The sequence below is a fragment of the Micromesistius poutassou genome, assembly GCF_964030765.1.
Source record: "Micromesistius poutassou genome assembly, chromosome: 13".
Lineage (NCBI taxonomy): Eukaryota > Metazoa > Chordata > Actinopteri > Gadiformes > Gadidae > Micromesistius > Micromesistius poutassou.
Window position 1 is genome coordinate 9167022 of NC_140283.1, and position 24332 is coordinate 9191353.

General features: G+C 46.0%; 2 protein-coding genes across 2 annotated transcripts in view; both read left to right on the top strand.

Annotated features, from left to right (window-relative positions):
* Window positions 1-14197, top strand: part of btbd11b (BTB (POZ) domain containing 11b) — a 51899-nt gene extending 37702 nt beyond the window's left edge. Inside the window, exons 4-17 of the mRNA XM_084477114.1 lie at window positions 1521-1673; window positions 2247-2412; window positions 2843-2932; window positions 5478-5579; window positions 6541-6634; window positions 7038-7173; window positions 7412-7635; window positions 7910-8088; window positions 10215-10320; window positions 10661-10763; window positions 11414-11495; window positions 11735-11803; window positions 13392-13505; window positions 13887-14197. Coding sequence (XP_084333240.1) covers window positions 1521-1673; window positions 2247-2412; window positions 2843-2932; window positions 5478-5579; window positions 6541-6634; window positions 7038-7173; window positions 7412-7635; window positions 7910-8088; window positions 10215-10320; window positions 10661-10763; window positions 11414-11495; window positions 11735-11803; window positions 13392-13505; window positions 13887-14096 — 1828 coding nt within the window. The 3' untranslated portion in view covers window positions 14097-14197. The remainder of the gene's footprint in view (window positions 1-1520; window positions 1674-2246; window positions 2413-2842; window positions 2933-5477; window positions 5580-6540; window positions 6635-7037; window positions 7174-7411; window positions 7636-7909; window positions 8089-10214; window positions 10321-10660; window positions 10764-11413; window positions 11496-11734; window positions 11804-13391; window positions 13506-13886) is intronic.
* A 4654-nt stretch (window positions 14198-18851) lies between these two features.
* On the top strand, window positions 18852-23924 carry mlc1 (modulator of VRAC current 1; the record flags this gene model as incomplete). The annotated part of the gene is made up of 12 exons (XM_084477871.1): window positions 18852-18929; window positions 19065-19262; window positions 20084-20173; window positions 20400-20453; window positions 20579-20680; window positions 20921-21022; window positions 21125-21196; window positions 21284-21400; window positions 22089-22145; window positions 22557-22679; window positions 22936-23097; window positions 23847-23924. The coding sequence occupies 12 exons, from the start codon at window positions 18852-18854 to the stop codon at window positions 23922-23924; spliced, it is 1233 nt and encodes a 410-aa protein (XP_084333997.1).
* Window positions 23925-24332: the final 408 nt, after the last annotated feature.

Genomic DNA, 24332 nt, shown 5'->3' on the forward strand with positions numbered 1-24332 from the left:
GTGTGTGCATCCATTTGACCTTTTCTCATCATCATCATCATCATCATCATCATTGTTTTAGCAGAGCATTATCCAGTAATCCTTGAGCAACCCGAGAGCTTATAAAGCAGTGTTGAGAACAGGTTTCACGAGTAGAGCCACGCAATGCCTCTCCTTTATGTTCCATGAGCCTTGATTAGTCGCCGGATCCCTCTTTAATAAAGGCCCCTGAACCCATGACATCATCCTGGCTCTCAGTCACAGCGTTTCCTCTCCTTTCCTGAGAAGAGAGAGAGAGAGAAGAAGAGAGGGAAATGAAGGCAGCTTTCCCTGGCTGATGAAACTGAGGGTTATTCAAGGAGCATGGCTTCTCCTATAGGCGGTGAAGGATGTTGATGGTGAACTTGATGGTGATTGACAGATATGGGCTGAGCACATGTCAAGGACAGTGAAGCCGCTTTGCTGCTGTACTGTCCAAGGTTGCACTTCCAGACTTCATTTAGGTGCTCAGATCTATAGACGTACCGAGAGCTTTCTATAGAGCTGTAGAGTGCCTTAGAGCTCTTTGTCTAAGACTGATCAATTCTATAGCATGGCTAAGTGTTGTACTCCAGAGTGTCTGTATTGTCTTGTGTTTGGTGTATCTATTTCACCAAATGTATGGATATATACACACTTGTGTGTTGTAAATGTTAATTAGTTTGTGATGGTCCATTTATAAGGTCTTGTTTTCACACAGGAAATCTATAAAAGGCGCTGTTTCCACAATTCAATCTACAATATACAATATACCGCGATGCACCGTATCTGTGTGTCATCTGGGGTCGTTCGTGAATACACAGCCTTCACAGGTTAGGAGTTGACTTGTTTTTGTTATTGTGCTCCCAGACACAGCGCTGGCTCAGTGTCCCTCAGTAACATCGCCGTCATCATTATCATCATTTTCTACGCGTGTGCCTCTGGAGGGCCCTGATGCGTTGGCAGCAAATAACCACTTAACTAGATGACAGCATGAGCATAACACGCAAATTCTTGCACTTAGGGGCACAGGGGCGCTTGATGACAAGGAGGGGGTGGTGGGGGGGGGGGGGGGGGTGGAGAGGGGGGAGATGGGAGTATGGGGTAGGAGAGAGGGATGGGAGGGGGTGTTGAGAAGGGGCTTTCCTCTCTGCCCTAGAGCATTCCGGTGTAGCGCTGCTGTTCATTCATTCAGCAGAAGGGAGAGAGAGAGAGAGAGAGAGAGAGAGAGAGAGAGAGAGAGAGACACAGCACACAACACACCACCTCCTCAGCCACCGCCGCTCGGAGGCAGAGCAGTCTTGAAGGTTGCAGGTTCGATCCCCGGGCACTTCCCTCCCAAGAGTCCCTGAGCAAGGCACCGAACCCCCCAAACCGCTCTGCACGGTCGATGCCGCCGTCGGCGTGTATGAATGGGTGAATCAACGGGAGAAATGCATTGCGAAGCGCTTTTTTTTTTTTACAGGTCCGAAAAAAGCGCTCTATAAATGAGCAGTGGTTCACTCCTCTGTCTCCCCACGCAGGCCGTTCGCGGTGCTGCCCCCCCTGATGGAGTGGCTGCGCGTGGCCGTGGCCCACAGCGCGCACCGCCGCAGCTTCTCCGTGGACAGCGATGACGTGCGTCAGGCGGCCCGGCTGCTGCTGGCCGGGGTGGACTGCGAACCACGGCAGCTCAAGTAAGCACACACACAGGCCGTACTGCTGCTGCTGCTGCTGCTTCTGTTGCTGTTGTTGCTAACGCTAATGCTAATGGTGCTGCTCGTCATGCACATATGACGCTAGGCAGCAACATACACACACACACAAGCTGCAGAGAGCGCCTCTTTAACAGGGTTAGCCACATGCAGGAGGGCACGTGCCCGATTCACGTGCACAAACACAAATACAACTCGCGAATATGAAATATACCCAGTAGTCATTGACCTTTTTCACAGAGGCATTATCATATGACTAATTCAGGTGTCGCTCATACCCCTAATTATGGTTCCGCTCCTCTTGTGTACCAATTGCCACAGATGGAAAACTAAACTAGTGAAGAGAAGCCTACTGCCCTGTTGCATAAAACGGACCTGTTATAAGTGTAATGAGAGACACCTCTGTTTGTCCTACGATGACCCCTCTCGGAAAAGGGTCTACAATAGGGAGAATGTTATTCCGTCATGTTACACAGGGAATACACTAAATGCTTCGCGATAGCAAACGTCCGTTCAGAAAAGCGTTTCTCCCGCGCGCTCCGGTCTCCCTCCTAGGACCGACGACTGCTTCTGCGCGTCGCGGAAGCTGGACGCCACGTCCACCGAGGCCAAGTTCCTCCAGGACCTGGGCTTCCGGATGCTCAACTGCGGACGCACGGACCTGGTGAAGCAAGCGGTGAACCTGCTCGGACCGGATGGCATCAACACCATGAGCGAGCAGGTGAGAGACACACACACACACACGCAGTCACATACGGGTTTTACCACACAGATATACACTCTAGATAGGTACATGCGCTGTACATACTCACTCAGTCTGATGCTCTAGCCCAGAGGCATAAACCTGGCATCATGAAGGCTGGAGAGTAGGCCTTTGATTTGCATATCAGTTAATGGGGATATATGTGAAAATATCAAGACAAATATTCATGTCAAGGTTGCCCTTCTTGGTTGTGCTATTTCAAATTATTTTAATTATTAATGTTTTCTTTGTCGCATTCATCACTTTTTATATTTTTATTTAGCATTTTTCAACCTTGAATTGAATGATGGCGCTTCATGCTATCATGAGCAGGAGGAGGTGGGGAAAGTCCCAACAGTGTTCGAAATGTTCAAATCCTGTCTTACCGTGGCGTGGGGGTGTTCCGTAGGGGATGACCCCTCTGATGTACGCCTGTGTCCGTGGAGACGAGGCCATGGTCCAGATGCTTCTGGACGCTGGAGCTGATATCCACAGTGAGGTCAGTTCCTATCACCCCTATACCTCCCCCGCTTGACGCAGGACATTATGTAAGGGATAATGTATAGAACGCCAGTCATTATCGGGAAAATAAGCCCCAACACTGAATGGGCTTATTTCCCCAATTACTTTCCATACATCATCCCGCTTATTACACGGCTACTCGCCAAAACTAAAAAATAACTTCACACGGTTTGTCTTTTTACAATTACCATTCATAGTGTTGATCGGTCATTATTGAAAAATAATTCACCACCGGAAGTCGGGAAGGCCCATGCAAGTGAACGGAGCATTCCACAGCATCGAGAATAAGCTGTATAATAAAGATGTTTAATACAACACCTATTGCCAGGTCTCTCATGGGACTAAACTGGTTAAATAAAGTGAATAAAAAAAAATAAAAAGAATAAAGCAGGGGGGTGACGTGAACCAGCAGCTGGTTAATTGATTACTATTTAGAAACGCTTTAATACAACATGTTATGGGTATGGGAGCCAAGCCATCATCATCGTTTACATCAAGTTGTGGGCACAGTGGTTCCAATTAGCCTCCTTGCTAATGCCGTGTGTTGCTGTATAATGAATGAGGATCATTAAGGGTTTGCCTTCTAATGCCTCAGGGGTTGTGCAGTGGTATGAGAAACAGCACAAAGTTAATAATTTTGGTGATTCATTGATGATACAAACTTTACTTTTTCTTCTAAAACAGTATCCAGAGGATTAGTATGAACTGACCTAAAATGATCGCAGATTATTTTGCCTTATTTTTTGGGTATCACTTTAAAATAAGGGCAAATATTTAACCATTAATTAACATTAGTTGTAAATTAGGTAAAAGGCATTAGCTAACAATTAACTGAGTTAAATAAAACAGTTAGCTAAGTAAGGGATAATGTATAGAACACCAGTCATTATCGGGAAACAAGCCGACAGGGCGAACTGGACACAGACACAAAGCTGAGGTGTCTTACTTCACCCTGAAGGGGTTTATTTTAGATAATGACCGGTGACGTTCTATACATTATCCCGCTTATTACACGGTTACTTGCCAAAACGAAAAAATAACTTCACACAGAGTGTGTCTTTTTGCAATTAATTTGTTATCAGCATTCGTAGTGTTGATCAGCAGAGAAATAGTCCGCCAAAGACGTTGACGTCGCTTAGCAACCAAATACGCTGGGGTTGATAAGTTACCGGTCTACTTGCGGAGTGATACGAAAGACGTGTAAAAATCCACTTTCCTTGACAGCGGTCATTATATGCTTAGCAACGGTCATTATTGAAAAATAATTCACCACTGGAAGTCAGGAAGGCCCATGCAAGTGAACGGAGCGTTCCACAGCATTGAGAAGAGCCGTGTAATAATGGTATAGTAATCATTTATTTGTGTTCAATTTAATGGTGTTCATATTTAATAATGGGGCTTATGTGAACTAAGGTATTCATTAATACATTATCTAATAGGATTTGGTTTAACCCTAAGCCTATTTAATAATGTATAAATTATTGCAAACAATTATATTGCCACGGCTGCCACTTTAGATTTTGTGGCAGCCGAACTGAATTCTACAACATAAATTCTGTAAAACAATCAAATATAACGGCACCTACGCTAAAAATCTCCAAAGCACAAAGTCATCTCCCCGCGATGGCGTCATTCAGCCTCATTCCCTACAGAATGGAGACCAACAGCAACACAGCATGAATCATTTCCTTTGAACAGCGCAGTGGTGATAACTTGCTTTCACAGTGCCTCACACCTAATTTTCCAATACCTCTTCTGTGGGTGTTTCACAGTGCTCCTGTGAAAAGACCCCCCGCGGTGGTACACATAAACGTGTCTTCGATGTGCTTTCTCTGTGCCCTTCTGTTCGTCTCCGTGTCCCTCCTCATCGTCTTCCTCATTTCAACTTTTTTCAAAGGCCTCATTTCAAGTGTGTGCTCATTTCAAGTCCCCTCATGCCTCATGACCCAACACCTGTAGAGGTGTGGTGGTGGAACCGCAGGAGGTCAGCCCTCTGTCAGTCTTAAACACATGCACGCACGCACGCACACACACGCACGCACACGCATCCACACGCACACACACACAGGCACACGCACACACACAGGCATTCACACACACATTGTCAGAACTCTCTGAGAGGAAGTGGACCGAGACGAGATGTAACAAGCGACCCAGACGGATCAATCCGTGGTGTTCATTAGTCGGCTAACCCTGTGACAGCGTGTCACCCGGACAGGGGCCCCCAGGGGCCTCCCAGCTAATTACCCCCTCACTCCTGTAGAGAGAGCTGCCCTGCCGACCCTACCTCTCTGCGCTGCACTGTGTGGTTACTTGTGTTAACGCCCTCATTGTTTTCTCTCTCTCTCTCTCTCTCTCTCTTTCTCTCTCTCTCTCTCGCTCTCTCCCGCTCCCTCTCTCTCTCCCTGACCTCGTCTCCCGCCCCTCCCCCGACACACCTTGACACACATCTGCCCCCACACACCTTGACCCAACTCCCCCCCCCACCCCTGCCTCCTCCCCACCTGTGTAACTTTTCCCAGGTTCCAAACTCCGCCCACAGGTACCCCTCAGTCTATCCCGAAACCCGGCAGGCGACGCCCCTTACCTTCGCTGTGTTACACGGACATGTGCCCGTGGTGCAGGTAGTGACCACTCCTGTCTGTCTCTCTCTCTCTCTCTCTGTCTCTCTCTCGCTCTCTCGCTCGCTCGCTCAGTCTTGTCATACCCTGTAGTCCAGTGACCTGTTCCATTTCTTTATGTGTTGTCATTCATCACTGTCACCTCATCCAATTAAAGAGAGGCGGGGGGGGGGGGTATGATGATCATAATGTTGATGTCCTAAATTCAATTTCAACCTGTATGTATGGTATGTTTGTTTTCTGTCTCCCATAATTCATGAGCGTTTTTTTTGCGTTGACCGCTCATCCATGTTCTTCTATGTTCCATCTGTTGAGCCGTTGGTCCTGAGGGAGGTTCATTTAGAGTCGGGGGGAAGACAATCATCAAAGGCCTGTCGTGCCCCGCTGTTCCTTTTGAAAAGTCAATCGTGCTAATGGTCCAGGGAACATTGGATTTGATGAAAGTGGCTAGATTGCAGCCTAATGAATATTGAACCTGTTTTAACATGTTTGGTTTACTCACTAAATGTTCCCTCCGAGAGCAATGTAAAATCTTTACATTCTAAGCGGACCCTGTTGTCAGTTTGAATCTGGTTCAGATTGAAAGAGTTTGAAAGCAGGAGGAGAAACAGAAACAGAGGCCTTTCTATAGCCCCAATTAAAGCTACTAGTCACTTAGACTTAGATCAGATTGAAACTTAATTTTCCTTGCTGTTTATTTGGACCGCTTGAGATTTAGCTTGGGACACTATATTCACATACTTTACAGCCTAGTTGTGGGAAGATTGCTCACTCTAATTTAAGTGTGACGTCCATCAGAGAGACGAGCTTTCAATTGAATATCATTCATCTAGAATCCAATGTAAAACTGTCTTTTAGCCCACGGTGATGCATGTGGTGAATATGATTACACTGTCACAAACTATTTTATCCTACCCCCCTCTCCCCCTCTCCCCCCCTCCCTCCCTCCCTCCCCAAACGTAAGCTGTTGCTGGATGCCAAGGCCAGCGTAGAGGGCTCCCTGCAGGACAGGATGGAGAACTACACGGAGACGCCGCTGCAGCTGGCCGCGGCCGCAGGTGAGACACAGCAGCATGAAGGGGACTCTGAACTCCACCACATCTGGCTGGACAGCCAGCCAGAATACCAGCCACGAGAATACAACGCAACACATACAATTTGTGATTTGAGAACGATAAGACGTTTTTGCACTACTACGCTATGTGTGCCGCCTTGTCTTCCTCTTTGTAGCAGAGGGTTCACTGGTGCACTGGTCCGCACTCTGGACTTTAAATCCAGGGGTTTGAGTCAAAATCTCTGTGGAACCTGGAGTAGTGCGGGTTGGTCTAGTGTTTAAGGCTCCTCAGGTGAAAGATTCTGGCGTTCATACACCCTCTCCACGCGTCTACCTGTAGAACCCACTTGAGGAAAATGCTAGACCGCTGCTGCCTGCTCATTGAAGCCTCCTCCGTCTCCCCCCAGGTAACTTTGAGCTGGTGAGCCTGCTGATGGAGCGGGGGGCCGACCCCATGGTGGGCACCATGTACCGCAACGGCATCTCCTCGGCCCCCCAGGGAGACATGAACTCCTACAGCCTGGCCGCAGCACACGGCCACAGGTTAGATGCACACATACACACACACACACACACACACACACACACACACACACACACACACACACACACACACACACACACACACACACACATAACTATGCATCACTACATCTGTGTTCTCAACAGTGCATACAAATTTGATTTTTTTTTATTTACTTTGAAACCATCCAGCCAACAGGGCGTTCATGAAGCTACTGTGTGTGATGCTTTTGGTGGCTGATGTGTGGTGGTTCCCCAGGAATGTATTCCGTAAGCTGCTCTCTCAGACCGAGAAGGGGGGGAAGGCGGACGTCCTCTCCCTGGAAGAGATTTTGGCTGAAGGGTCCGAGCTGGAAGCGAAAACCGCATCCCAGATGGACCTGATCCGCACCGGCAAAGCCAAGCTCAAGGCCTTGAAGGAGGCCATGTATCACAGCTCGGAGCACGGGCACGTGGACATCACCATAGACATACGCAGCCTCGGTCAGTATGAAAGACACCAGACGGTTTTTCATGTCTTTATGTAGACGGTGGATCCATCACCAAAGTGTTAGGTTCAATGCCGATCACAGAATGAATTGAAATATGGAAGCACACCAAAGCAACACACACACACACACAATCAAAGTACAAAGACGGGTTTTCCTTGAGCTGTGAGCTATGTTGAGAGTGTGAAAATGGAGTCGAACGGAGGACCCAGGGGGCGCCGTGAGAGACTCGTCTCATTGGCTGAGCGTCCTGCCACCGCCTCCACTAGGGGTCCCGTGGACGCTGCACACCTGGCTGGAGTCGCTGCGTACCTGCTTCCTGCAGCACCGCCGCCCGCTGATCCAGGGCCTGCTGAAGGAGTTCTGCTGCATCGAGGAGGAGGAGTACACCATGGAACTCATCACCCACGGCATGCCCCTCATGTTCCAGATCCTCCGAGCCAGCAAGGTAACGGACGTCGGACACGGGGACCGTACCGGGATAGCGCGGGGTCAGGATGGTGACGTGGTTAAGGGTGTGTGTGTGTGTGTGTTTGGGGGGGGGGTGGGGTTTGTTTAAATGTCTGTGGTCCGAGGCCTGCGCAACCCCCCCCCATCGGCTTCATCATGATGAGAGTCCGGATTCACTGTAAATCATTTTTTGGGGGGAAGGTGTCTAGTAAATCTTTAAAAATGGAATAAGAACAATGATCAGTAAATCATCGTGTACAGTTGTGTGCTGTCCCAATTATTCCCAACTATCTCAATCAGTTTGGGGTTATATGTGGTGACGTTGGCTCTTCACAATACACTGCAAATGTCATCCCATCCAACTCTCTGTCTCCAACCCCAAGTTTGGTCGTTCTAGACATAGTATCATTTTTCACCCTCTTCTCTTTCTTGGACTTTTTTTGGACTTCTGCTATCAAATCCATTGAAAATTCCATCTTCCTATAGTCCGGAGCAATTAGTCTAAATGGTTGTGATTTACGACGCAGTTCGCCTCCCGGTCCCCCTCGCTCCTCATTAGTCTCCCTGCTGAGGATAGGTGAGATGAGATGATGCACCGAACACTGCTGGCCACGCCCCTCTCTATCATGTGTCTGCTACGCCTTGGCTGAGTTCTGCTGGGCTCAATGAGTTTTATACCCACACACACACACGTATGTGTGTGCACACACACACACACACACACACACACACACACATAGACACACACACACACACACACACACACACACACACACATAGACACACACACACACACACACACACACACACACAGGCATGCACACACACACACACACACACACACACACACACACACACACACACACACACACACACACACACACATACGTGCACACACACACACACACACACACACACACATGCACACAAACAGGCATGCACACACACACACACACACACACACACACACACACACACACACATACGTGCACATACACACACACACACACACACACACACACACACACATACGTGCAAATACACACACACACACACACACACACACACACACACACACACACACACGCACACACAAGGATGCGCAGACATGCACACACACAATCACACAACCCTTACATTTGGTGTCAGTCCCTGTTTGTGTCTTGGCTGATCTATGGCGGGGCCAGTGACCCTCATCTCTCCTAGGGGCCTCAGGGACAACACTGACACAAGAACTTCAAAATAGAGGTCATCCAGCTATCCACACACTGCTGCTATAGACTTCCACTGCACATTCATAAATATGTAGCTAAAGGCTCAGCCATCACTGTGTGTGTGTGTGTGTGTGGTCTTTATTTAATTTTGCACTTGATAAACGACTCCATCCATCCACTTGATTGGGCCTCCCTCAATGCCGAGGATGTATTAAGAGGAGTGCTTTGCTGTGATGCAATGTGTCGACCCACACAGCGCAGCCAGGACTCTGAGATAAATAAAGAAGGAATACTGCAGGATTGCATATTTGGTCGGCTCTTTCCGGATGGAGTGCGTGATGGCTAAAAATGTAGTGGGTGTTGTGCATCAATGACAGCTGCAAGCCTGAGTGTGTGTGTGTGGGGAGGGATATGAAGTGGTGTATGCCAGTGATTTAGCTGGATCCTATTGTACCTCATGCTGACTTACAACCACACAAGCCACAGGAATGGGGGAGTACTGAAAATCATTTTTGCGTTTCTTTATTTATTCTGTGTTTGTGTGCCCACATGTGTGTGTGTGTGTGTGTGTGTGTGTGTGTGTGTGTGTGTGTGTGTGTGTGTGTGTGTGTGTGCGCGTGTGTGTGCGTGTGTGTACGTGTACATGCGCGTGCATGTGTGTGTGAGCGTGCATGTGTATGTGCCTGCTTGGATGTGTGTGTGTGTGTGTGTGTGTGTGTGTGTGTGTGTTGCCTGCTTGGATTTGTCTATGTGTGTGTACCTGTGTGTGTGCGTGGGTGATGTGTGTTTGCCTGGGTGTGTGTGTCTGTCTGTGTGTGTGCGCGTGTGTGTATGTGTTTGTGCGTGCATGTGTGCCTGCTTGTGTGCGTGTGTGTGTGTGTGTGTGTGTGTGTGTGTGTGTTTCTAACAGAACGAGGTGATCAGCCAGCAGCTGTCTGTGATCTTCACCCAGTGCTACGGGCCCTACCCGATCCCCAAACTCACAGAGATCAAGAGGAAACAGACGTCGCGTCTGGGTGAGTGACATGTTCAAAACTTTATCCATCGCAGGGAGGAGGCGAGAAACGTGTTGTCAAAGGTTTTGCTATATCATCAACGTGCCTTTAGGTGACAGCGCTTTGCGCCTTTCACTCAGTTCCCCTTTTGCTGCCTTTATGTGATGAGTTCATTGAATCAGCTGTTGGGGAAAAAGGGCTTGTTTGGGACGATTGAGAAAGAAAAGCTGCCCGTAGGTGGTACGTTACCTGGGGTGAAACAAAACACTCATGTAAAGAGGGAAAATAATGCCCCCTAGTGTATGAAAATATGATGCTACATGGAGGCATCATTTGGCTGTTGGCTGTTCATGTCTTTCAGATCCTCACTTCCTGAACAACAAGGACATGTCAGATGTTACGTTTCTGGTGGAGGGGAAACCCTTTTATGCACATAAAGTGCTCCTCTTTACAGCCTCTAACAGGTATTGAAATACATACAAAATATTATGAAATTTATTGATTTGTATGTTGGAAAATCACATCTTCTATGGGCTAGTGTGTGCGAATACATTTGATGTTCCTAAAAATTAGACAAGAATTAATATGCCCCTAGTTCTTTTTTTGAAAGTATCTCTATTTAAAATGTTTTTACCCAAAAACAAGGCTTACAGCTAACAGTCTAACTGTGGAGAACTCAGTAGATCACCAGCATTTAAACTGATTCCTTGGGCACCTGCATCTCACGGCTCATCCATCAGGCACTCTGTATGCCTTTGCTCCTGCGATATGTCAGTGTGCATCTCACTCAGAGGGACCACTACATTTCACATTCAGTCCTGTCTTTATATGAAGAGAAGCAATGAAGTGTGAACCTCTGCTGACATGACCCATCGGGTAGAATATTTCAGAGTCTGATGTTGAAAAGTCGTTTTATATACGATCCGTGTTCGCAGGCATCCCTGCTGCAAAAACAGTATGCCGTCATCAAGCATTAATGACCAATTGAATTATATCGCTTCAATGTCAACTTTTTTTGTCAAACACCGCTAACATATCTGTATGGCCCTGGCTCTTTTTCCTAGTACCTCTCCGTTCTCAGTTATACCTTTGTCTTAATTCCTTTATTTCCAAGGTTCAAGACTCTCCTAGCAAACCGGCCCTCAGGCGAAAACACTTGCATTGAAATAAGCCACGTCAAGTACCACATCTTCCAGGTAATTCAATGCACAATGTGTACACAAGTGTACACATCACTCCACTCTATGCATACACTTTCAAATTGTATGTATACATATATATATATATATATATATATATATATATATATATATATATATGCTGTATAAGAGCCAGTGTGTTCTTATTTCCATAGCAACACCCATTGTAAGCTTAGGCAATGATCACCTTATATAGTGCGTGATGTGCTGTATTTATATTGATTGGATGGTTACAGCTGGTGATGCAGTACTTGTACTTTGGTGGAACTGACGCCGTCCACATTCGGAACACGGACGTGATGGAGGTGAGCTTGTCGTTCCAAAGAATATGCTTTACCTCATTCATTAATATAAGCTATCACATTATTATTGTTATAATACTTTCTTGCTAGCCATCCAGGCTGCTAGCCGGGGTTCATTGAGCCCCACAGAATTGGCATTGCAACTGTACCTGCGACTTCCTATGAACAGATGATCACAATGACTGAAGTTATTTTGACTTCTGATATATAACAAGTGGTGATTTGCACATTATAAACGTTGTTAAGCCTCGTTACCAAAACATGTTGTTAGACACTCTCATGCAGGAAATAACCGATGAGTCATTCGTTTTAATTGGAGTCTGAAGAGTAGCTTGTTATTATTTTCATTCATATGTTGATCATTAATAGTGTATTTCTTATTCAAAAGACTGCTCTCACCACACAATGTTGCTATCCTCGTTTTCACAAACCACAATGGCAGGGTTGCCAACTTTGGTTTTTTGGCCGGAGTGAGACTCTGTAGAATCTTATAATGCCTACATTATAACAGGGGGTCCGTGGATGGAATTGTTGACGGGGGGGGGGATTGAGTGTTGGATTGCGGGCGGAGGGGATTGTTGACGGGGGGGGGAGGTGGGGAGAGGTAGTAGTAATTACGGGCAGGCGGAGTAGTTCACGTGGGGGGGGGGGGGCAATTTAGCACTCATCTGAAGCAACAAGAAATCTTCTTTTTTTTGTGTGACATTTGTTGCGTGTGCATGAGAGCGTGAGATTGATGCTGAAAGTGTCACACCAGATGCGTGACTGTTGGCAACCCTGCAATGGAAGTGGGCGGTCGGCCTTTGTTTTTTACGCAGAGGATAAACAGTTTTGAGGTTTGCCGTCAAGGCCATAGATCTGGAGTCAAGTTTGGGTTTGGGTTATCAGCCAGGCACATTAGCCAACAAATCCACAACATCACCTTCCGCTATTTATAGGTATTGAAGTCAAAATGCTGAATAAATAGCTTATTAGTTTCTTTGCGGAATTACGAGTTGCGTGGCAGGTTAAATTAAGTTTAGCCTGGAAGCCTGGCACATTAGCGAACTAGGCCAACACATCACCCTCCCATTTAAAAATTAATTTACACATGGGATGAACTTTTTTTTCTTCTTTTTTTACAATGATGTCTAATAGTGTTCTCTGTTTTTTACATTTTCCTGTTTCATTGTATGTAATGGCAAAGATTAGGAATTAATAAAGTACACTAAAAGAGAGCGAGAGTAACAGAGGTCTCCCTTACAGCAAATGTGAAGGCGGGACAACAATTCTAAGTGGTTAATCTTCACGTAAAAATCCATCATACATTGCTTAATTCTACACTACAACCCACTAAAATCAAATAGACTGCACCACTGTCCCCCCCAATATATATATTGTAATTATGGCCTTGTTATGATGACATTTGCTAATGATTATTTCGGATGGAGGTGGTATTTTGGATGGCGGTGTGAATGTCAAAAAAATAAATAATAATAATTATTGGGCGGGGACATTTTAAACACAGCTGAATATCAGGGGGGATGTGTCCCCCCCCAATGTACATTGGAATTACGGCCTTGCTTGATACCCTTTGTTCATCGCCAAACAGCTCCTGTCTGCGGCCAAGTTCTTCCAGCTGGAAGCTCTGCAGAGGCACTGTGAGATCATCTGCTCCAAGAACATCAACACTGAGACGTGCGTGGAGCTCTACAACCACACCAAGGTACCGGGACATCTACAGCTGGTTCTCTGAGGAAGAAGCTGACGAGAAGCTATATATAAACATGAGGAGGAATAATCTATAGCCTCTTATGTAGGCTGTGCATGGCGCTCACATGGACAGTTATTCAGGTCACTTGAGCCAATATGCATGTGTGTATCTGTGCTATGTCAGCCCCGCCCATGGTATGTACAGGCCTTGAATGAAAGCATCAGTCAGAGGACTTTACAAAGTTATATTGGCGTCAGAATGTTTGCGATTGAGATCAACAACAAGCACAACAACAAAAAGAACCAAAAGAACGAAACCCCACATTTTTTTTCATATCCTTTTGATGAATGCCATACGACAAACGAGACTTCTCCTTTGTGCCCCGCCCCCCAGTTCCTGGACGCCCCAGAGCTGGCGGCCTACATCGAGGGCTACTTCCTGAAGAACATGGTGATCCTCATAGAGCTGGAGCCCTTCAAACAGCTGCTGTACGACACGCCCCCGGAAAGCCCCGGCGGGGACATCCTGCAGGAGCTGGAGAAAACCCTGGCGGTCCGCATCCAGTCCATCCACCTCTCCTCTTCCAAGGGATCCATCGTTTGAGCCCCACCACCACCACCACCACCACGCCTCACCACGCCTCCTCTCTCCTCTTATAGACCACAGGACAGATCATGGAAATGATTGGTATTCCGCAGGACTGCCTATCCTCCAGCGATGGATACACTGTCAAGAGTGTGAAAATGACAAATACAGAAAAAATAATGGGAGTTATAGACTGCCTCAGCTGCAACGTGTGTCGCTGTGAATGTCATTGAAATGCTAAATAGTTTCTATCTTTCAGCATAGATTTAGTGACCCCATCTGTCCGCCGGCCCTGTTGCTATAATACTTTTGCTATGCACTACTACATAACGGTCGCCGTCGTTACAGAGATGCTACTTTATAACCTACTGTTTGATGGTGGCAGTTGTTGGTTATGCTTCGGAACTGAGCAGAACTGTAAGGTAGGAACTTTAAAGAGAATTGTAAGGGAAGAGCAGGAGGACAAAAAAAGCTTCAGTACTGCTCTATTGGATTAGCAAGCTAGTCTACAGCATTGTGTCGCTAGTGTTTCTGGTAGAAAAGCAAGAGCCGTCGACACATACCATTAGCATTGTCCGCTATAGCTAGTTTAAAGGTATGACAGTGAAACATTCCAATATTTTTTTAAGTCAAGCAGGCGTTGTTGTTTCTTAGTAGTAGGCCGATACTACTGCAGGTCATATAGTAATGTAAGAAAATGTATAATGCTTTCCTCTCGTCTTATCAACAACACCTATCCAAAAAATAAGTAGCAATTGTATAATTTTTCTTTGTTTAATACAATGGTACACAAACAAAAACTGTCATAGGTATCGTTGAACAATTAAGTATTTGAACTTCACTTGCAGTTACATTATCTAAACGAATGCTTCTTCTTTACCAACCAGTTCAAACGGATATATACCAATCATGTGACTAAAGCAAACTAAGGAAAATCAAGCAAATTAATTTTGGTAAACAAGACACTTTCCTTGCTCCTTTTATGGTGTAAATATTGTTCATATGTAAGTTAATGTACATATATATAGCCACAGATGTTTTCTCATGTCTTACCATTCTAAACTTGTTAACAGTAAGCTGTACAAATGCTACTTTTAAAGTAACTCTCTGTTAAAGCGTTGCATGTCAGAAGTATGACTGTTTTTGTATTTCTGTTTTAGTTTTAGACGATGCTTAAAGAGTTGCATGGACACAATGAAAAGGAAAGGACTGGATAATTGTGAACATATTTTTGTTGTCTGCATGTGTGTCTCGATGTGTATCAATCAGACGATGTGTTTCGTTTGTCTGAAAGGGATTGAAAGTTGGGACCATTTGAGGAGATACCTTGGGCATTTCCGTGGTGAAAGCATTAGCTGCTTAGCTGTGTTTTTCAGGGATTGTTAAATCACATCAAATGTAAACAATGTGTGACTTTTAATGTGTTTCGTCCTTAAAGATTAATATAAAGAAGGCTGAATGAGGTGAGATTCCTTTGGCTCTGATACTACAACAGAACAACAAAAGGTAGAACTTGTTTTGTTTAGTAGCAGTTGTAGCATCTGTGGTCCTATGCTCATGTTTATTTTTTTTAATCGAAGACATTGTTGCTCTCTCCACCGTTCGCACAAATTAAATCATGTTATGAAAATCGGTCTACTAAATACTCAGACAAGACAATACACATACACACTTCTTGGTTCTTTGGTTCTAGTCATCTGCTGGCATGCACATACAAAAAAGGGAATTATACCTGTCTGTGGGTGAGGGAACACACTCAAGTAGTGAGCCGTTGTGAGCTACTCGTTGCTCCTAAGTGATAGAGAACTGATTTGAGTGTTTAGGGGGATAAAGAAAAATGGCAAATCAAATTCAGCAGGGAACAAAATTATGATTGTTCATCATCACAAAAATCAATAATTTAATCCCCCCCCTCCCCAGAACTGCTGCATAGGGCTACAATAGATCGGTTGCTTCCTTCTGTTACAGTGTGTAGAGTTTGGGAGTCTAACTAGACTGACAAAAGTTGAATTAGCCCTGATGAAGGATAGCATTGATTTTCATTTACAGTCCTCCTTGCCCTGGGCTCGGGGCCAACCTGTTCCAGAGTGGGCCACGTGTAAGCACTACTTCAGCAACGCTATACACTTATTCATTCTCTGCTTCATGGGTGTTAAAAAACATAAGGACATCGCAAACCCGATGTCTTGTTCTGCCAGCACTAGATAAAGAGGAGAGAATGACAGTTGGGGACCTTAGGAGAACCTTAGTGGCCAACTGCAAGTTTCAAATGATTGTCAACAAATGCCAATCTACCTAAGAATCTATCTAAGAATATGTAATTCTGTGTGTTTGTGTGTTTGGGTGGGGGGTGATTTTGTGTGTGCGTCTGTGTGTGTATGTGTGTGTGTACGTGTGTGTGTATGTGTGCGGGATTGCATGCATGAGTTTGAGTGTGTGTGCGTGTGTGTGTGCGTGTGTGTGTGTGTGTGTGTGTGTGCTGAATTAGGCAGCAGGGGCAGAATAAAGGTGAATAATGGGTGACAGGCGTTGTCAAGTAGGCTAGTAACCATAGTTACCACTGCTCAACAACAGTGTATCAGGGAATGTGCTGCCATGTGAAAGACTGAATGCAATCCAGGGCAGACACACTTGCCTCTGTGAATACATTAGTACAAAGTAACTAAGGTGAAACACAGACATACGCTGACCCACTGCGACACACACACACACACACACACTTGCACGCACACATGCACGCACACACACACACACACACACGCACACAGACTCTCTCTCTCTCTCTTTCTCTCTCCCTCTCTCTCTCTCTCTCTTTCTCTCTCTCTTTCTCTCTCTCTCTCTCACACAGACACACACACACACACACACACACACGCACACACACACACACACACACACACACAAACACACACACACACACGCACACACACACACACACGCACACTATAATGCAACAGTTATATTCTTGAGTTCCACAGTAACATCACTAACTCATCAGAGCAGAACTTGGAACCGACGGAATGGAGCCAAACGCCTTTTGTTAAAGCCCAGTTTGGCCATTTAGACTTAATGGGCCTGGATGGTTGGCTGACGTAACTACAGGCAGTGTAATAACAAGAGGAGACCCAGAGAGGGGGACACCAAGGGGGTGGTGGGGAGGGGGGCGTTTGGGGCAATGTTCCTGTTGATTATTTCCCGGAGTCCGTTATGTGTGTCTTTGTTTAGTATTCTGCAGCAGTCCCACGGGCCCAGTGGGTGGCCCCCAGTGTGTGTAGCCTACTGTAGAAATACCCCTCACACCGTACAGCGTTTCTGTGAACTCAAACTGGAATGTCTGAAAATGCAGTCCCTGAGTCCGTATGTGTGCTCCGCAAGTGGGTTGAAACATGGAGCGAGAGAGAAAGAGAGAGAGAGGGGGGGGGGCACATGGGGGAGAGAGAGAGAGCGAGCAGAGAGGGCACATGGGGGAGAGAGAGTAGCCAGGGTGTTATGCCCCAGTGAGAACTCCCCCCTGAGTGAGCCCCTTCATGCCCCCCTCTTTGTCATTCACCGCCCGTCGTCCTCTGGCAGAGAGTGCACGGCTCACACAAGAGCACTTTGTGTTTGTTCCATGCTTTGAACAGGGGAAAAAACGCTTTACTTCTTTTTCATGAACATCGAGCAGGACAGAGCAAGAGAGAGAGAGAGAGGGGGGGAAGAGAGAGAGAGAGAGAGAGAGAGAGAGAGAGAGAGAGAGAGAGAGAGAGAGAGAGAGATAGAAAAAATAAGAAGAGAATCCAAGATTAAGGAGAAAGCAGGGTGAAAAAATGAGGAGAGGCAAGGGGAGAGATGGGTGGTGGAAGCGACCGGAGACAACAAACTAAAAGTGTCCTCTGAGCGGGGTGAGGGATTAGACCTACTTCAATGAAAACACACGGACAGGAACAAGCGTGCAACACAACAGGTAAGTGGACAACGTGTATCTCTGCTATACTAAAAATAAAGTGGTTTTAGAGAGTCACGTCCTTGGCAACCGATTAAATAGTCGAAGGCCGAAGTTGAAGCGAGTGGTGTGTGTTTTAGTTTGTTGGCTCTGAGGGGAGAGGAGGGTGGGATGAGGGTTGTTTTTCAAATGCACGGTTCAGTAGCCCGTAATGCTGATTCTCATTCCCTTTAATGCAGCATTCATTGATTTTGTTTTGGATGACTTGCTTAAATTACCTCATACTTTTATTGTCAACTTTCTCAAAGTAGCTCATAACTTTCTGAAAGCCTCATGATTGTATTAGGGATAATGTATTGCTATAAAAACTGCAGCCTCACAGGCAAAGGCTGATATCAGATGGTCCCTGGATATTAGTCCCTGGGACAAAAATGTTCAATGTACTCCTTCACTACTTTGAGAGCTTAAAGAATAAATAAACTATTCAGTTGATTTACAGGTTTAATTCAGATAGAGAGCCACCCTAAAGTATGCATTATGCACTTTGAATATTTAGTCTTTATCTTTTTATATTAGTCTGTCATTCTATCATTGTCTGAGTCTGTATGTGTACGGCTCTGTGCTTATAGGCCTGTGCTTATACCTATGTTATTTATGCTCCCAAGTGCAAGACAAATTCCCACACACAAAAACTAAAATATAACTAAGTAAGCTGTCGTTCTAGCCAACGTCTCACAATGCTTGCCCTCCCTCCCTCCCTTCCTCCCTCCTCAGAAGCCGCTACAATAGCGTGCGGTCCGCTTTGGATCCCCCCGCACCGCCACCCCGCCACCCCGCCTGCTGCCCGCACGATGCAGCGCGACGAGCTGTCGGCCCGCCGCGACCCGGAGTTCACCTACACCCACATGGCGGTCATGGAGCGGGGCAGCGTGGAGCGGGGCAGCATGGAGCGGGGTTGCATGGAACGGGGTAGCCTGGAACGGGGGAGCATGGAGCGGGGGATTGTGGTTATGGGCATGGGCGGTGGCGGTGGCGGTGGCGGTGGCGGGGGAGGAAGCTGTAGCGGTACCCTGGAGAGGCGGAGTGCCGACCGGGGGCGCGAGAGGTCCCACGAGAGAGGCGTGGCCGTGGAACACGAGCGAACGGACCGGGACAGCTACACGGTGGACGTGAGGGCCAGTGACCTGCAGCTGGACGAGCCCAGGGCCCTGAGGCACGCCTGCTTCAGCTGCAGGGCCTGGCTGTACAGCGTGCTCATCGGGGTGAGAGAGACGGAGACAGAGACAGAGAGAGAGAGAGAGAGAGAGAGAGAGAGAGAGAGAGAGAGAGAGAGAGAGAGAGAGAGAGAGAGAGAGAGGACACGGGAAGCGCACTGCCCGGTTGGGTGCCTCACAAATTGGATGGATGTGGTATTTCTGAGGGTGTTATTTTGAAATTTGACTTGGATCCAGCGGTGATTAATAGGCCCCACAGAGGCGTCATGGTTGGATAAACACAGGTGTCACCTGGATGTCATGGCCCTGTTTTTTGTATCCAGTACCCTGCTGCGTAAAAAGGAGGAACAAGGACGAGGAACACCTGTGTTTTTCCCTCGATGACGTCTCTGTGAAAAGGGTCTATTATGTGGCGTGCTTTGTGTTGTATAATGGGGAGAGAAATCAGGAGGACAGTTGATTGAACCGTAACATCATTAAGCTCTGTGGTGGTGTTATTTTAGTGTGCATGCTATTACCAAATCCATAGCAGGATAAACGAGTAAACTTGTTTATGTTACAATTTAGTAAGAAAGAGGCGTTGGCTAAATAACAAGGGAAAAGAAGAGTGGGCACAGTCAAGGGGGGTGCAATTAGCATTGTTTACAGTTGTCAAGACTGGATCTAATTCTGCAATATGTTCTGATTTTTGATTTGTATGTTGTTCAATCAAAATGTACAAAGTAGGTTGCTAGTGTATCTATGTCTGTTTCTGTGTTTTTGTGTCACATTGCCTGTGGCATTGTGATTAATTATTGCGTGTGTGTGTGTGTGTGTGTGAATGTGTGTGTGTGTGTTTTAACGTATGTATGTGCATGGGTCCACCCTAGGGAAGCCTGCTGATAGTGTCTGGTTTCTCTCTGTACCTGGGCAATGTCTTTCCTGTTGCTATGGATTACCTGCGTTGCGCTGCAGGCTCTGTAAGTGACCATCTCACACAAGTGTAAATTGCCCATATCTGAAGCAGGCAGAAGAAACAGCTATGACTCTGATTGGTTACAGGCACACACACACACACACACACACACACACACACACACACACACACACACACACACACACACACACACACACACACACACACAATGAACTGGTGTTACATTCGTACCATTGCCAATTCCAAATGTGATATGTGTTACTTTACAGGGCATACCTGCAGCCTTTGCTAGTTTTGCCATTGCCAAAAACCGACATGTTGCAGTAAGTTGGTTAAAATTATACATATAACTTATCGTAAAGGTTTCATTATGCAAGCCTTGGGGAGAGTCATAATGCATAAAACAAGATGTACCAAGTGTTTGTTGACATATTTGTTCCTTCCTCAGGTGGCTGATTATCAAGTGATCTATGTATCCACCTTTGCTGTGACAACCACCTGCCTGGTTTGGTTTGGCTGCAAACTGGTCTTGAGTCCATCTGCTGTCAATGTAAATCGCTTGAATAAATGCGTTTGCTTACTTAGTTCCTTTTCAATTTCCTTGTGTGCTAAAACAATTCACTTTTCGCATATCCTAAACCTCATCAACAGTTGAGCTAAAATCAATTAAAATATATTTGATTTGTATGGCGCCTTTCGTCATGACCCAAAGCACCCAAAAAACCCAGATTTGGTTTCTACTTAAAGGCTTGTCATTCTGGTCTATGTGTCCTCCCGACGCACCCTTCAGATCAACTTCAACCTGGTCCTGATGAGCTTGCTGGAGGTGTTGATGGCCTGTACCGTCATCCTGTCCGCTCGCTCGGCAGAGGACTGCTGCTGCCACAAAAAGGTTTCTCTTTCCCTTCCTCGCTTGGTGTCTCTCCTACCACCATGCCTTGTGTCCTCCAACCCATGCTCCTCTGTGTCTTCTTTCCTTCCCACATGATGTCAGCCAGCCACATTCGACTCTGCCCTGGTGTTCACCCCGGCAGTCTTCCCCACGCGAGTGCTTAAGGCGTACTCGGTAAGTCAAGTCAATTTCCAGGGGGCGATGCAGGCTTTGTTCTGATGCGTGTCACTCCGTGAGGTGGTTGTTGTTCCACTGTCACAGGTCATCGAGGTGATTGTGGGAATCTCGGCTGTATTCGGAGGCATCATCGCTCTCAACATGGACGCACTGCAACCCGGCCCCTACCTGTCTGTCACCTTCTTCTGGATCCTGGTCGCTGTAGGTTTCTCCCCGTGTCTTTCAGTGACAATTCAGTGTCTCATTTAGAGAGAATCCAAAATGCCGTATGTGACATTAGTGTAAGGACATCAACTGTGTTAAAGCCTATCATGGCAAGACACTGTAATGTAACAGACAGCAGTTCCTGCCTGGTGGCATTTCATCATTCATTAATGTGCATTAATTGTACCTTGCTACGGTAATGAAATTACCCTGCAATGTATAATGGTCGAGAATGTCGATTGAAAAAATAAATTAAATAAATACACTTTTCTGCAAGACTTCTTTGACTGCTTTGAAGTGGTGCTTCATACCTCAATTTTCGATATTGGCTAATTAAACCCACAACAGTTTAACAATCAAAACGCATTGCATGATGTAATACATTCACAGACCACAGATTATTATTACACTACTGGTTTACTTTACAGAATGAACAGTACTTAAATGTAATAAATTGCCAGAGAAGTAATACAAGTACTGCAAGGCAAATACACTATTATAGGTTACAGGCTACAGCTTTATCATTCTATGATGTAGTAAGCTTAATTAAATTCCAGTCCATTAAATGATGGTCATGTTAAATGTTGGGTCTATAACAGGCTTTAAATGAATAATTTAAATTGAATTGCTTAGTCTCGCGAAAGCCTTACTGCAGACCTTTGCTTTTATTCTGCATCTCTCACAGTGTTTTCCCAGTGCCATCGCCAGTCATGTTGTGTCTGAATACCCAAACAAATGTCTGGTGAGAACCCTGCCTTCTTCCTATTTAATGAATTTCCCTCTGAGAAGGTAAGCATTCCTCTGAGAACGTCACTAGCTTTTATTTCAAAGGCAACCTCTGCATTTTCCAATTAAATGATGACAAATGACAAATAATGAAAAAAATCCTGTGTCCACCTTTATCAACCTGTAAGTAAATCAATATCAAGCTTAGTCCTTAGCCCAAAGGCCCCAAACGACCAAGGCGAACACCCTTTGTGTTTGGCTCATTTCATTAAGATTACCTCAGGTTACCAGATCTGGGTCTCCCTGGGTAATTCTCAAATCTCTGACATTCACCACTGCTAAATGGGTCTCTTGTCGTTCCACGGTCTGCCTCTGATCCCCTTTCCTCCCTGGTCTTTAACCTATCCGTGCCGTCTTCCCTTTCCAGGTGGAGGCGCTGATCGCTATCAGCAGTGTGACATCACCCCTGCTCTTCTCCGCCTCTGGCTTTCTGTCCTGCAGCGCTCTCAGCTTTGTCGAGATCTTCCTGCAGGACGTGCCCACATCTAAGGTTTGCGTGTGTGTGTGTGTGTGTGTGTGTGTGTGTGTGTGTGTGGGTGCGTGTGCATGTGCATGTGTGTGCGTTTTTGTGTGCGTGTGCATGTGCGTGTGTGTGTGTCATATCTGTAGATGGTCTGTTCAAATGTACAAAAGCTACCCAACCAGTGTGAGAGCTAGATATGTATAGATGGATGTTGTTAGGATGCGGATATGGATACAGACAGTGTGTGTGTGTGTGTGTGTGTGTGTGTGTGTGTGTGCTCCAGCAATCCTATGACATCCTGCTGCTGATCCTGATGCTGCTGCTGCTGGTGCAGGCAGTTCTCACGCTGGCCACCGTAGTGCACTGTGCCGCGTACAAGAGCCAGCTGCGCATGGGGGCCCCGGTGTGGGAGGAGCGTCTCCGCTCTCCATCCAGGCTCTCCAAGGTACCAGACATGAAATATTTAGACTAGACTGTGTGAACAAGCCACCACAGTGAACAAGATGGACCAGACCTGATTTGACTCAGCAAGACTGGGTTACACTATAGACTGGAGTAAGCCATAGACTTAACGGGATTCAAATATAGACTGGACTAAACTGTAGACTTTTACTTGATGAAAATTTTGACTGGACTAAGCTATAGACTTGACTTGACTATAATATAGACTGGACTAAGCTTTAGAATTGTCTTGACTAGAATATAGACTAGACTAAGCTATAGAATTGTCTTGACAGACAGGATTGCGGACAGGATTGTTGTGTTGGATTGTGGGCGGTCGGGATTGTTGGGGGGGGGGGGGGGGACAGCCGCAGCAATTTAGTTCGTCCGAAGCAACGACAGATCTAACGGGTAATTTTATAGTATAAAATTATAGAATATAGAATGGACTAAGCAGAAGGCTTGAGTTGACTACAATGTAGACTGGACTAAGCCATAGGATTGACTTGACTAGAATGTAGACTGGACTAAGCTATAGACTTGAGTTGAATACAATATAGACAGGAATATAATATCGACTTGATTTGACTAGAACACATAGGATACTGTAGAATAGAACAATTGTTATGTATCACACAATCTTTGAATAAAACAAGGAACTTAAGATAATTCTGCTGCATCTCATCCCCACCCCTCCTCCCTGTATTCTGTTTTGTCCTCTTTCCTGTCATCTCGTTTCTGCTTCCACTGCAGCAAGCGTCCAATGGAACGATGCGTGACTTTGACAAAGACAGGGCATGGAAGTCAGTGGTGGTCCAAATGGCTCAATGAACCCTTTAAAAATGAGAGGAATGCAGATATGGGGAATATCCATGTGTGTGTGACGACAATCACACACACTGCATGAGAGAGAGAGGGAGAGAGAGAGAGAGAGAGAGGGGGGGGGGGGGGGAGATAGAGAGTGTGATGAATGGATGGATGTGTTCGTTGCATTAGAGTTCAATGTGATGACTAGATGTAATTTTTATTCCTGCGCTTTTAGAATGTCGATGTGCGCAGAAACAGCTGACATTAAGCAAGGTGCAAAGTCAAGGGGTTAATGTAAACAGATTAATTACAGACCCAAATTTGCATACAAATTGAATTTAATGCACAGTGGCTCCTTAAAACAAGTTTATAAAGGTCTAGAATAGAAAAGAACATATTGTTCCACACAATGGGAAACTGCTTGTATGGGTT